Raw genomic sequence first — 13,012 nt, forward strand, 5'->3', positions numbered from 1 at the left:
TTGGGGGCAGGACTCAGCTCCCTAATTCTCACAGAAGTTCTACAAAGGGCATGCTATTTTCAGCCCCTCATCTACAGAGAAAGAAACTGAGGTACAGAAAAAGGGAAGTCGGGGCTAGGAAGGTGGCTCAGTGGTAGAGTGCTTGCCTTGCATGCATGAGGCCCTGGGGGAGATTGCTCAGTACCACATAAGCAGAAAAAGCCAAAAGTGGTGCTGTGGCTCTAGTAGTAGAATGCTAGCCTTGAGCAAAAGGAGCTCAATGACAGTACCCAGGTCCTGAGTTCAAGCCCCAGTACTGGTCCAAAAAAAAAAAAAGAGAGAGAAGTTATCTGTCAGGATTTGAACCCAGGAAATTTGCCTCTGCCTATGAAGGCTAGGGACAAGGTGACTACACATGGCAAGTTCTTGTAATGGATGACTAGAGCCAGCGCTGGAGGTAGTTTTATAGCAACTCCATTCACAGATGTCAAGACTGAGGCTTAGCCAAGCCCTGGTGGCTCTACCCGTAATCCTAATTATTCAGGAGGCAGAAATTGTTGTCGGCCCTGGCAGGAAAGTCTGTGGGTCTCTTATTTCCAATTAACCAGTAAAGAGCCAGAACTGGAGCTGTCTCAAAATGGTAGAATGGTAGAGTGTTAGCCTTGAGCAAAAAAGCCAAGGGACAGCAATCCAGGACCTGAGTTCAAGACTCAACACTGGCGCGCGCGCGCACACACACACACACACACACACACACACACAGGCTAAAGGAGTTGAGCCACTTGATGAACCTTACGGCTAGTGAAAGAAGCAACTCAGCTTTTAGCCTTGACTTTGCACTGCCTTAGAGTCCTGGGGGACAGAAGTGAAGGCTGGACAGATGGAGGCAGAGAAACAGCAGAAGACAGAGGAGAGTGGGCTGGGGGGAGGGAGCAGCATCTGCCAGAGATCCTGAGCCTCTTCTCTGACCCAGGCACCCATTGTTCTGCTGGACAGAAAATCTGAGAGTCCAGCCTACCTCCTCCCATCAGCCCCAGCAGTTCCTGCCTCCCCTTTGGTGAGCTGGGACCCAACAGCCACGAGTCAGTCAGCTATCACCTCCGGGAAAAGAAGAGACCATACTGGACCCTCAGCCGCTGGAGGGCCAAGCTGGCTGTCCTCCTGAGCCAGCAGCAGAAGCCTCTCAGCACCGGAGCTCCCTCTCACTGGGCACAGGCTTGGCTTTAGGTAACCACATTCTGCATTTCCATGCCCAAGTTCCTGGTGTGGGTCATCAGAGGATGCTGCTCGGTGGCCACCTATGCCACTGCGGGCACCTTCAAACCCTCTGTGCAGAAAGAGACCTGGCTTCCAGTGCCCCGCCTCTGCTGCCTGCCAGCTGATCTTCACAGAACTACATTTCTATGTTTTCACCAAGCAGAGCTATGCTGTCTGCTATTGCTACCATTACCAACACTGGCATTATTCAAGCCATGCTTCCTAAGCCTGGGACTGAGGACTACCAGACCCGTAACGCCCATTCCTACTACGATCCTCCACGTGACCTCCTAAGCCCAAGCCCAAATTGGCTTCCAGACCATTCCCAAGCTGACCAGGGAGTCAAGGGGTACCATCAGACTCCCCTCTTGTAGCCTGTATGCCCACCAGAAGGAGACTACACCCTCCTTTGCGGAAACTTGGTGAGCAAGAACTTAAGACAGAGGCACTGCCTGATATTAGTAGAGTTGGCAAAGGTGGCAGCCACACAAGCCTGTATTTACCAGCCTGGACTCTCCCTTCTCTCCTGGAGGTGGGGGCACAGACACATCTGACTTACGTTTATTATCCTCATGTATGAACAAGGAAGAAAAAAGAAAACAGAGGAGCTGCTATGGCAGGGAATCTGAATGCCCAATAATCAAGGGATTCTAGAGGATTCTGCTGTTTTCCTTCCTACCCTAAAGCCTTATAGGCCAAGCAGGATCCCCTATAACGACTGCCAAGTTCTCCCCCGCCCCCCACCCCGCCCCCGACCCTCAGCTCTGCTTACATCTGCGTGGCTGCCCCAACACCACCCTTAGGAAGAATCAGGATGGGAAAACCACAGCTCTCAGAAACTGCCTCTGTACCAACCCTCCCCAGGGAAGCTCATTCTTGACAACAGGAAGCCTGTGTGCGGGTGTCCTGGGCTGGGACTGGGCAGGGGAGGCTGGCATCTGCCATCAGCAATATTAAGGCAGTAAGGAAAGGCTATTGAGGCCAAGCAGCAAGGGATAGATGTAACCACAGGAGGAGAGTGGTCACACACAAAACCCATCTCTAGGACCTGAGGGGCCAAGGACAGCGGAGGCACAGAGTCAGCCTCACCCCTAATCTCCACATTCATAGTTCAGAATCCAACATCTTCCTCCTCACCTCTGTCTCTGCTTCTCAGCCACAACAGAGATAACCTTGGATGCCACACCCCACTCAGGCCCTGGCTTCCGTCACAAGCATCAGTGAACCCTCTGTGCAGGGGTAGCCCAGGGACACCATGACTGCTGGCATAAAGCAAGGTTGGCCTCTTCTCTAGAGGACCATGTGGCTGGTACCAGAGGCTCAAAAAGGTCAATACATACTATGTCAGGTCCAGGGGTGTGCTACAACATGGGGACATTTCACATACCAGTCTGAATTGCTTCCTTCTGGCAAAATGAGCAGGCCCCGCTGCTATCTGCTGCCTGGAGCTGAGCAAGCCACTGTTCCACTTCCCACGTTTGTGTTTGAAGGTATTGGGGTTTGAACTTAGGGCCCAGTGCTTCTAGTCATTTGAGCCATGTCTTCCAGCACTTTCTGCTTTGTTTTTTGCACAGTGCCTCCTGCATCAGTCAATTATTTACCACAGAGCTTTCGCACTCAGAGTCTATTATTTGTTTATTTATTCATTTATTTATTTATTTATTTATTTATTTATTTATTTATTTATTGCTAGTCCTGGGGCTTAAACTCAGGGCCTGAGCACTGTCCCTGAGCAAATTCTTTTGCTCAGGGCTAGCACTCTACCACTTGAGCCACAGCGCCACTTTCAGTTTTTGCTATGACTATGGTACTGAGGAATGGAACCCAGGGCTTCATGCATGCTAGGCAAGCCCTCTGCCACTGAGCCACCTTCCCCGCCTATAGACCCAATCAAGTGGCGGGGTCTCAGAACAATCTTACCTACTTGTGAGAGGCTGCTACTACCTGAGAGGCATAAACAGGAAGACTAGGCACAAAAGCAAGACCCTACTCAAAAACAAAGCAGAAAGTGCTGAAAGACATTGCTCAGATGACTAGAAGCACAAGGCCCTGAATTCAAACCCCAATACCTTCCAACACAAGAAGGGAGACAGCTCTGCATCTATGAACCAACCAACAGCAAAGCAGAATTATCTGGGAGAAAAAAAATCCCATTTGTACTGAACATACACAGACTTTTTTCTGATCATTATTCCCTTAACAATAGCCGGCATTTACATTGTTTTAGCTATTGTGAGTCATCTAGACTTGGATTTGCCATCCATGGGTGGTGTTGGACCCAGCCTCCTGGGGATACCAAGGTTCAGTTGAACTTCTAACTTTGTCAGAAGAGTCATGAAACAGTAACAAGATGGTTTTTTTTCTTTCTCATTTGTTTTATGGTACTAAAAACTGACACCCCACCCCACCCCACCCCCATTCCCCCTATCCCCACCCCTCTGCCACAGGGTCTTAAGCATGCTAGGCAAGTGCATTATTACTGAGCTATAGCCTGACCCTTTTATTTTTAATTAATATCCATCTTTAGCAAAAATTTGAAGATGGTGGTGGCACAGGTGGCTCACACCTATAATCCTAGCATCCTAGCTACTCAGGAGGCTGAGATCTGAGAAGGAAAGCCCATGAGACTCATTTCCAATTAACCACCAAAAAAGCTGAAAGTAGAACTGTGGCTCAAGTGGTAAAATGCTAGCTGTGAGTGACAGCACCCATGCCCTGAGCTCAAGATCCAGGACCGACACAAATCAGTTTGCAGCTTTTTCATTTTATTTTATTTTTTTTTTATTTCACTGATCTAAGCCACAAAACTAAGCCATACCCCAAAGATGATAAATTCCAATTTTCTCCCTTTCTACCTCTTGAACATCCAAAAAATCAGGGATAGGAGACCAAGCCCGGAAGTTTGTGATCAGCCTGAGCAACACAGAGGAATTCTAGATCCAGAAGGGGATCGAGACCTGAGAGCACCTCACTCATCACCCCTACTGCCGAAAGTCTTCGCTGAGGTCTACTTGCTAAGGTTCACCTTGAGTTCCTCTTCCTGCCTTCAAGAGAGCCACACTTGTGCTGTGGCTCGGAGGCTGCTTCCAAGACCCTTCCCAACTTGCGGAAGTCATCAGAGTCAAGAGCCCTCCCACCCTGGGGTAAGGGCGGGAGATGAGCTGCCTCCCTTCTGCACAGGGCCTCCAGAGAGGGCCCACAGGCCCCCATTGCAGAGATGTGGTAGCTGAGGTGCAGAAAGAGGAAAAGACTAGCCCAAGGTCACAAAGAGTCAACGGCAAGGCTGGAAGCATTCCTGTGTTTTCCTAAATCCACCATTTCCCCATACTTTCAGGGCTGGAGCACAAGTCTGAAGGAGCCCATCTCCTACCAGGGTCTCTACACCACATGTGCTAGGACATCTGTCATACATACTGCCGCCAAGGCGGTGCCCTTGGTTCCAAGCAAAGGTCCTTTCTATTACTTGAGTGCAACAGGCCCAAGGACAGACCTGGAGCCATGATGATAAAGTCACCCCTACTAAAACATAGGCACCTTGAAATCCCACATTTTGCTGAGGGAAATCTTTACCTTCTGCCCAGGTATACCAACCTATACACAGGTTACAGATATACAGGTATACAAGTGTACAGGTATACAGGTGTACAGGGTGTGCAGATGTACAGGCCCCATCTCCGTGGTGGGAGCTGTGACCATCCCTTAACCCCATCACACACCAGTGGTCGGTGTCCAGACCCAAGGGCAACTTTCAGAAACCTAAATGTGGCCAATTTCTCCACCCAAGGGATCTCAATGGCCACAGGGTACTCCTATACTGTCCATGCTTCTCCCCAGTGGAAGGATTTGAGACATGCATATCTCCAATGATAGGGAGCTTGCTACCTAACAGAGAAATCCTTCCACTGTCTTTCTTCACACACACCTCTTCTCACATAAAATACCCCATCATCTCCTTCAATCTCATGTTACCCTATGTGGTTTCCAGACTCCTTTACTCCAGATTGATATCCTCCAAAGTATGATGACCAAGAGGCACATGGCTTCCCATATGTGGCCTCTATTAATGCAGCCTAAGACCTAACTAACTCCCTTGGCCCCTAAGTCACTGGCTACATCTACTAGTGAATCAGTAGATAACCAGCCAAAAGCCTTCAGTCTATCTCCACAGAACTATAGGCAATAGGGCTCAGAGGCATGGTTCAGCGGAAGAGTGCCTACCTAGCAAGCTCAAAGCCCAGATATCAAATCCCAGTACTGTCAAAAAGAAACATGTCTGGGGGCTGGGAAGGTGGCTCAGTGGTAAAGCGCTTGCCTTGCATGCTTGAGGCCCTGCGTTCAATTCCTCAGCACCCATAAGCAAAAAAACAAGCTGGAAGTGGTGCTATGGCTCAAGTGGTAGAGCGCTAGCCTTGAGCTGAAGAGCTGAGGGGCAGCGCCCAGGCTCAGAGTTCAGGCCCACGACCAGACCCAAAATAAAAACCAAAACAAAAAGAAACATGTCTGAGCTGACCCAGTCCAGGCACCATTCTGAGAAGTTTTACCTCCGATTGTACATGTGTTAACTAACATTGAGGCCCAGACAGATAAAGTCCCAGCTCACAGCAGCAGATCCAAACATCCAAGTCCCTCCTCTGACCCAAAGATCCCAGTCATCATTTGATGCAGCAGCCTCCTGAAGGCAGCAGAAATAGCCAATGGGTGGTAAGATCCCAAATCAGCCACAAAGGAACCTACCGGACGGGATGAAAAAAGTGTAGCCCTGTTTCAGCTCAATTCTTTGGCATCTTTCCACACGGTCTCCCAAGAAGATGTCACTCTGCTTGCCTGACAGCACCCACTCCTCGTACAGGGCCAAATTGTGCAGGGTCGGGGGGATCAGCCAAAAGATCTTGAGAGGGAGAGAAAAGAGGCAGTCAGGCTTGTCTCTGATTGCTTCTAGGTCCTCCATAACCCACTGAAATAACCCCCCCTGCCTGGGGGGAGGGACAAGAGGGGATCGTCCACCCTGTGGGCCCCAAGATTGGGCCCAAAAGGTCTCGAGAAGGCAGGGAGGGCTGGAGCCACTTTCAGAAAATCTCCACTTCAGCTCAAGCACCAGGGAAGGACCACTTCCTACACTTGATGGAACATTCTTTCTTCTGAGCTAAAGGCTTGGCTGGAGGGACGGGGGAAGGAGAGAAAGGGAATTTCCTAGCTGTATGATAAAATGGCCCAATAAATAAAACCCAGCCTGCACTCACTTTGGAGAAGGAGGAAAAACATCTGGAATCAAGTGGGTTGACTTCCTTCCAGAATCTCTTCCAACAAGTTATTTAAAGCAAATGCACTCGCAGACCCAGATGAGCAGGGCAGCACACCAGCATTCTCAAGAAGCACCCACGTCCCTTCGGGGACTCCTCCATTCCCGCATAGTCTTACACACCCCCCCACACACACACACACCACTCTGAATGTATGTGTCAGGGTGCTCCATTCCCTCATAGTCTTACACACCACACACACACACACACACACACACACACACACACACACACACACACACACACACACACACACACACACACACACACACACACACACACACCAGAAACACTCTGAATGTATGTGTCAGGGTGCTGTCTATCCCAATGTAAAATGTTCTTGAAGGCAGGTATGTTGGCAACTAGGCTTTAAAGTACTCTTTACCTGACTTATGTACCTGTAACCCCTTTGTATTTCCCCTTTATAGTAACAATTTTAAAAATTAAATTAAAAGAAAAAAACTTAAAAGTGATAACAAGCCGGGCACTGGTGGCTTAGGAACCTGAGACCTGAGGATCATGGTTCAAAGCCAGCAAAGGTAGAAAAGTCCATGAGATTCATCTCTAATTAATCACCAAAAAAGCTGGGAGACAAATGAAGGTGTGGCTCAAGTGGCAGAGTACCAGCTAGGAATGAAAAAAAAATCTAAGGAGCAGTGTCTAGGCCCTGAGTGCATGCTCTAGTTACTAGCACAATTAATGAATTAATTAATGAGACTACAGACAGGAGGAATGCAGATTGGAGTACTTACTTGCCAAACTCAGCTTCAAACTGGCCCAGGGTGTTTAGAAAACTGAACTGGGCAAGTAAGTACGAATGGGTGACCAGGTGTGATTTAATTTCTCCCCTCAAAGGGAGGCAGAGAGCCAGAGGTGGCCCTAGGAGTGTCCCAGAAGGTGCTCACCGGACAGGGGGCAAACAAGGGGAAGCTAAAGGAAGGGCAGAGGTAAATAAACACCTCTTCACACAAAAGAACCTGAGATGCACCAGAGCTGGAAGCTCAACTGGCACTCACCTTTCCACCCCGGAAAACATGGTACCACACGGAAGTGCCTCCAAAGTCGATGTGGAAGTCAGTGAAGCAACCTTTCACACTCATCAGACAGTACCTGCAGCACAGAAGTGGGAGGGAGAGAGGGACAGTGGGAAAAAAAAATAACTTAGCTGGGTGCCAATGGTTCATACCTGTAATCCTTGTTACTCAGGAGGCTGAGATCTAAGGATTGCAGTTTCAAGCAAGCCTGGGCAGTTAAGTCGGTGAGATGCTTATCTCCAATAAACTCCTCTGAAAAAGCCAGAAGTGGCACTGTGGCTCAAGTGGTAGAGTGCTAGCCTTGAGCACAGAGAGGCTCAGGGAAAGAGCCTAGGTCCTGAGTTCAAGCTCCAGGATCAGCAAAAAATATAATAATAATAAATAAAATAAAATAACTCAATAACCAAATCACAGGAGCAAACCCTTCAGAGGGCCTGATTTGGTGCTCATCTATAAACATCGATCCTGGGAATTTCCATTTATTTATTTATTTATTTATTTATTTATTTGTCATGGGGCCTGAACTCTGGGCCTGGGCGCTGTCCCTCAGCTCTTCAGCTCAAGGCTAGCACTCTACCACTTGAGCCACAGCACCACTTCCAGCTTTTCTTTTTCTGCTTATGTGGTGCTGAGGAATCGAACCCAAGGCCTCAAGCATGTAAGGCAAGCACTCTACCACTAAGCCACATTCCCAGCCCCTCCTTTTATTTTTGTAAAACCTAAATCTTGTTGGAGCTCTTGACCTGCAGGGTACCCTTGTGATCAAGTGACAAATTTCCAGCAAGAGCCATCCTCCCCAGAGCCTGGAGAGGGGTTCGGGGCTGGAAGGAGGTAGCATTTTGTTTTCCAGTTTCCATGGGCCATTGTGGTTTTTACCCCTGCCTCAGCCTCACTCAACTAAGAGGCTTTCTTTCTACTCCTTCGCAGCTCTGATGCCTGATGACAACCCCCATTGTATAAGCTGGGCCCCCTGGAATTCAGTTGTAAACCACCTGTGTAGCTTGCCAGCTACTAGTCTCATTTATTCCATTCATCTCATTTATTCCACCAGAGGTCCAAGCCAGAGGCTAGGCATGGCACTGATGCATAGGAATGCCTAAGACCCCCGCCATGAAGCAAGGCACAGAAAAAGTTGAATAGTAAACAAACCATGATGGATCGACAAGTAAGCAACGGAAATCAACAGCCACCAAAGCCCACACAGAGGGACTCCATATACAGGTGATGTCCAAAGCAAGCACCCAGACCACTGGTGGCCGGGGCGACTGGGATTTGCAGTGACACTAATGAAAATCAGGGTTTCATTCTGGGCTGAAGACAATGTTCTAAAATTGACCGTGGTTTCACAACTCTGTAAACATTGTAAAAAAATCAAAAACATCAGATTGACGTTTTTCACAAATGAATAGTATGTGAATTATATTTCAACAAAGCTATTTTATTTTTTTTTAAAAAAGTGAAAGAATTAAGAGAAAACGCTAGGAGCGCGGACCAGGCAGAAGGGGAACAGAGGAACGTGCATTCAGGGAGAGCAGAAAGCAGTCAGAGGCTCCCTTCCCTTCTGAGCACCAGAAAGAGCTAGAGAGCCCACACTTGCAGAAATATGCCTGTCCCCCATCTCCCCCAACGTGATGCCCCTCCTAGGAGTGAGCAGAGCCGAAGGAGGCACCAGCACAGAGCAGGCTCCTAAGTCCATACCTGACAGACAACCGTGCCAGGCCCCCTCCTGCAATTCCCCCCTTCCCACAAGTGCTCTGGGGGAAGCGCAGATGAGGGCAGCCTTCCCACCCTCAAGCCCATGCATGTGGCCACCTCCAGAGGCCCCGTATGTTTGCACATACACGCTTACCCCACTGACCTCTTTTCCCTGCTGCACTTTGCTTTTCCGTGGTTTGGGGAAGAGGAATGGGGTGGGGATGAGCAAGGAGGAGCCAGCAGCAAGCCCCAGTGCAGGGAAGAGGAAAGGTGGACATGGTGAGGAGCTGGGTAGAAGGCAAGAGGGCTCCAAGAGCCCCCTCCTTCTGGCTGCCTTTTGCACCTCCCGTTCAGGTGGACCCAGGGCTCGGCAGTATGCAGGCAGCGTGCCTCTCCTCCCTCCTCCGGATAGGCTGGAAGGAGACTTAACCATGTGTCTGCAGGAGGCTGGCAAATCAGAAGGCCTTCCCGTACATCAGAGAACCGCTGCCTAGCAACCCCACCAGAGGGGTGTAGTTGACAGCCCAGGACGAAGGCTGTCACGAAGCGGGCACTGGGGCTGCTGAAGTCCTGGCTCTGGACTCCGTACCCTCCTAGCCCGCCTGCTTTCCCACCTTAGATGAGTCCTCACGGAAGATCTCAGAGAGGTACACACACACACACACACACAGATACACACACACACACACACACACACACACACACACACACACACACACACACACACACACACACACACACACACACACACACACACACACACACACACACAGGCCCCTTCTCTAAGCACCACTTCAAAATATTAGTCCTCCCTTCCCTAAAACCACCTCTTCCTCTTGGCTTGGGTTTGTTTTTTTTTTTCTTTTTTTAATCTAACCTTGGTTTCCACCCCCTCCAGCCTCAGCTGAACAGTCTAGAGAAAACAATTTAAGGGGGGCGGGTGGGGGCGCAGCTGGGAGAAGGTACTTCCTTCAGCCAGCGGTGATGCTCAGCTGGGTACCCACAGCAGAGGACAAGCGGAGACCTTGGCTCCTCCACTCCAGGTCCTCGGGCTGCCTGGGCACGCCGATCACCCCGCTTAGCCCATCTCCCAACGCCCCGCTCCAACCTCCACTGCACGTGAAAGGAAGGAGAATCTCAGGCTGCTGCGAGCATGGAAAGTTCTCCAAGTTCGTTTGATCTGCCCTCAGGGGCCCCTCGGGGACTGGGGAACCACTTCTGAGCCCGCCCCTTCTGGTGGCCCCTCCTCCCAGTGTCCCTCATTTCCTGGCCACCTGACCAAAGCCACCCCTCCCACTCCAGAGATTGCAAGCAAGGTGGCAGCGACAGGACGGCTTTGTCCTGGTCCCCGCAGCCATCAAGCCACCCCCGGCTGGCTCCACGGGCCGCTCTGGCGTGACGCCTTTGCACTGACCTCCACAGCTTCCTCTTCCCAGCACACCGCAGTCACATGGGCTCCACCACTGCGCGGAGCAATCCTTCTGCCGACCCGCCGGCCCCCGCCAGCCCGCTGTGCCTCCCGGGCCGCCTCCAGGCGGGACCCGCAGCCAGGTGGCTTCCCGTCCTCGGGAGGGAGGCCGCCCGCCAGTGGGAGGCGGCAGGCGGGCGCTCCGCTCCCGAGCTCGGCCCTGGGGTTCCTCACGAAGGCCGGGACTAGCGGGAGGCGCGCCATAGCGGGGCGCTGCACCTGCCACACCAACTTCGGGGCGCGGCCTGGGGTCTGCGGAGGCGGGGCGACCCCGCCCCCGTGCTTTCCCTCTACTTGGAGAACTGCCCCCCAGGTGGCCCAGCCCGGTCCCCTCGGGCAAGATCTGGCGGCAGAGGGGCAAGCCAGAGGAACTGGCAGCGCGTGGCGGCTGGTGACCCGCGCGGGCGCGAAGGCGCACACTCCCGGCGCTGGGAGACACAAAGGGCGGCTCGGGGGCCAGGCCTGCGACGCTGCCCTGCGCCCCTCCCGCCCCGCGAGCCCGCCCGCCGGCCTGCCCCAGGGCCCGTTACCCTGGGCGGGGACGCGGGTGCCCGGCCCCTCTCGACGCCGGCAGCTGAGGGGGGGGAGCCTCCGAGGTGCCGCCCGGGAGCGGGGGGGGGGCCCTCTCCGGGGTACCGGGCGGGATACAGAGCCCCCTCCGGGGTGCCGGGCTGGCGGGGACACGGGACCCTCGCACGCCACCCCCCTTCCGTGGGAGCCGGCCCCAGCCTGCACCCATCCCCAGGGTGGAACTGAACAGCAGGGAGGCGGAGGGAGGCCGCGGCGGTGCCTAACTACGACGGGCGACAGAGGAGCAGGGAAGCGCCCGGGCCCGGGCCGCCCAGGGACGGGCCGCGCCGTCCACAGCCGCCCCTGGCGGCCGGGATGCCCCGGAGGAAGGCGCCGGCTGCTGCCAGCGAGGACCCAGCAAAGCCGCCTTCCCCTACACGTGCACCCCGCGCAGAGGACGGCAGCCAAGACTTACTTCCCCTCCCGGAGCCATTTCCTGGTGCCTCTAACAGGAGGGAGGCCCATCAGCTCTTCCCTGCTCCCCCTTCCTCCACCTGCCCCTCCCAAGCGCTGGGCGGCCATACAGTAGAATTATTGTGGGGATTCGATGCTACCAGTAACCAGAAAAGAGTATTAAAAAAGCCGGCTCGGGTGGCTCACGCCTGTCATCCTACTCAGGAGGCTGAGATCTGAGGATCGAGGTTCAAAGCCAGCCTAGGCAGGAAAGTCCTTAAGATTCTTATGTCCAATAAACCAGGAAAGTCCTTGAGGCTCTTCTATCCAATAAACCACCAGAAAACCGGAAGTGACACTGTGGCTCAAGTGGTAGCACTTGCCTTGAGCTGAAGAGCTGAGGGACAGTGCCCAGGCCCAGAGTTCAAGACCCACAACCAAAAAAAAAAAAAAGCAAAACAAAAAACTAGGACCCTCTCTTAAGGCCAGTTCCAGTGCTTATCCCCACTTTTCAGATGAGGAAACTGAGGGTCAGAGATTGTTCCTCATCCTGGTAAACAGCCTGGTGATTATGGTGCTCACTTATCACTTCTTGTCTGCCTGTTTCCCAGTCCTCCCAGGTCTACCTGGCAGACCCCAACTCAAACTGGAACAGCCAAACCTCAACCATGGACTTGCCCAGAAAGAAGTGATCCAACTCAAACCCCAAGTCCCAAGTTTCAGATCAGCAGGCCCTTCCCCTTCATCCCATCCCCCAAACCACAAGGGGGCAGGAGATGGTTGTAGTCCCAGTAGGGATGGAAACCAACCTTCTCCATTCTGGGGCTACCCAGCAATATTAGTAGGATCTAATTATACCAGTGTATATATAGTAACAGCTACTTACATGCCAGATCCCATTTTACCCTTCCAACAACTCAAGCCATCCCTATTTTATGGATGGAAACATTGAACCCATTGTTCATAGAGGTCAATAGCCTGAGCAGGGTGTTACCTCCTGCAGTCACACATGGCAGTCTCATTAGTACCTTTCAGTGGTCTTTCCATGACTTTGGACTACAAACTCCTTAGAACTGGTCAGAGTTCTAGGAGGTGTATGTTTAGCCTAATTAAAAGGAAGAGTTTGTCAGGTGCCAGTGGCTCATGCCTGTAATCCTATCTACTCAGGAGGCTGAGATCTGAGGATCACAGTCCAAAGCCAGCCCAGGCAGGACAGTCTGTGAGACTTACCTTCAATGAACCACCAGAAAACCAGAAGTGGAGCTGTGGCTCAAAGTGGTAGAGTGCTACCCTTGAGCAGAAAAGCTCAGAGGCAG

The 13,012-nt window shown here is 52.0% G+C and overlaps 1 protein-coding gene across 6 annotated transcripts in view; it reads right to left on the bottom strand.

Annotated features, from left to right (window-relative positions):
- LOC138840934 (lysine-specific demethylase 2B) overlaps positions 1 to 13,012 on the bottom strand; it is a 91,758-nt gene that overhangs the window by 54,776 nt on the left and 23,970 nt on the right. For 3 of the 6 annotated variants that reach the window (XM_070041374.1, XM_070041375.1, XM_070041376.1), the window contains 2 exons: positions 7,553 to 7,646; positions 5,971 to 6,124 (listed from right to left, as the gene is read on the bottom strand). In XM_070041374.1, coding sequence (XP_069897475.1) covers positions 5,971 to 6,124; positions 7,553 to 7,646 — 248 coding nt within the window. Of the gene's footprint in view, positions 1 to 5,970; positions 6,125 to 7,552; positions 7,647 to 9,428; positions 9,833 to 10,269; positions 10,553 to 10,679; positions 10,879 to 13,012 lie in introns of those variants that run through there. The other 3 variants (XM_070041377.1, XM_070041379.1, XM_070041378.1) reach the window with 3 other exon arrangements.

Source organism: Dipodomys merriami, unplaced genomic scaffold (genome assembly GCF_024711535.1).
Source record: "Dipodomys merriami isolate MVZ:Mamm:240054 unplaced genomic scaffold, mDipMer1.0.p SCAF_307, whole genome shotgun sequence".
Taxonomy (NCBI): domain Eukaryota; kingdom Metazoa; phylum Chordata; class Mammalia; order Rodentia; family Heteromyidae; genus Dipodomys; species Dipodomys merriami.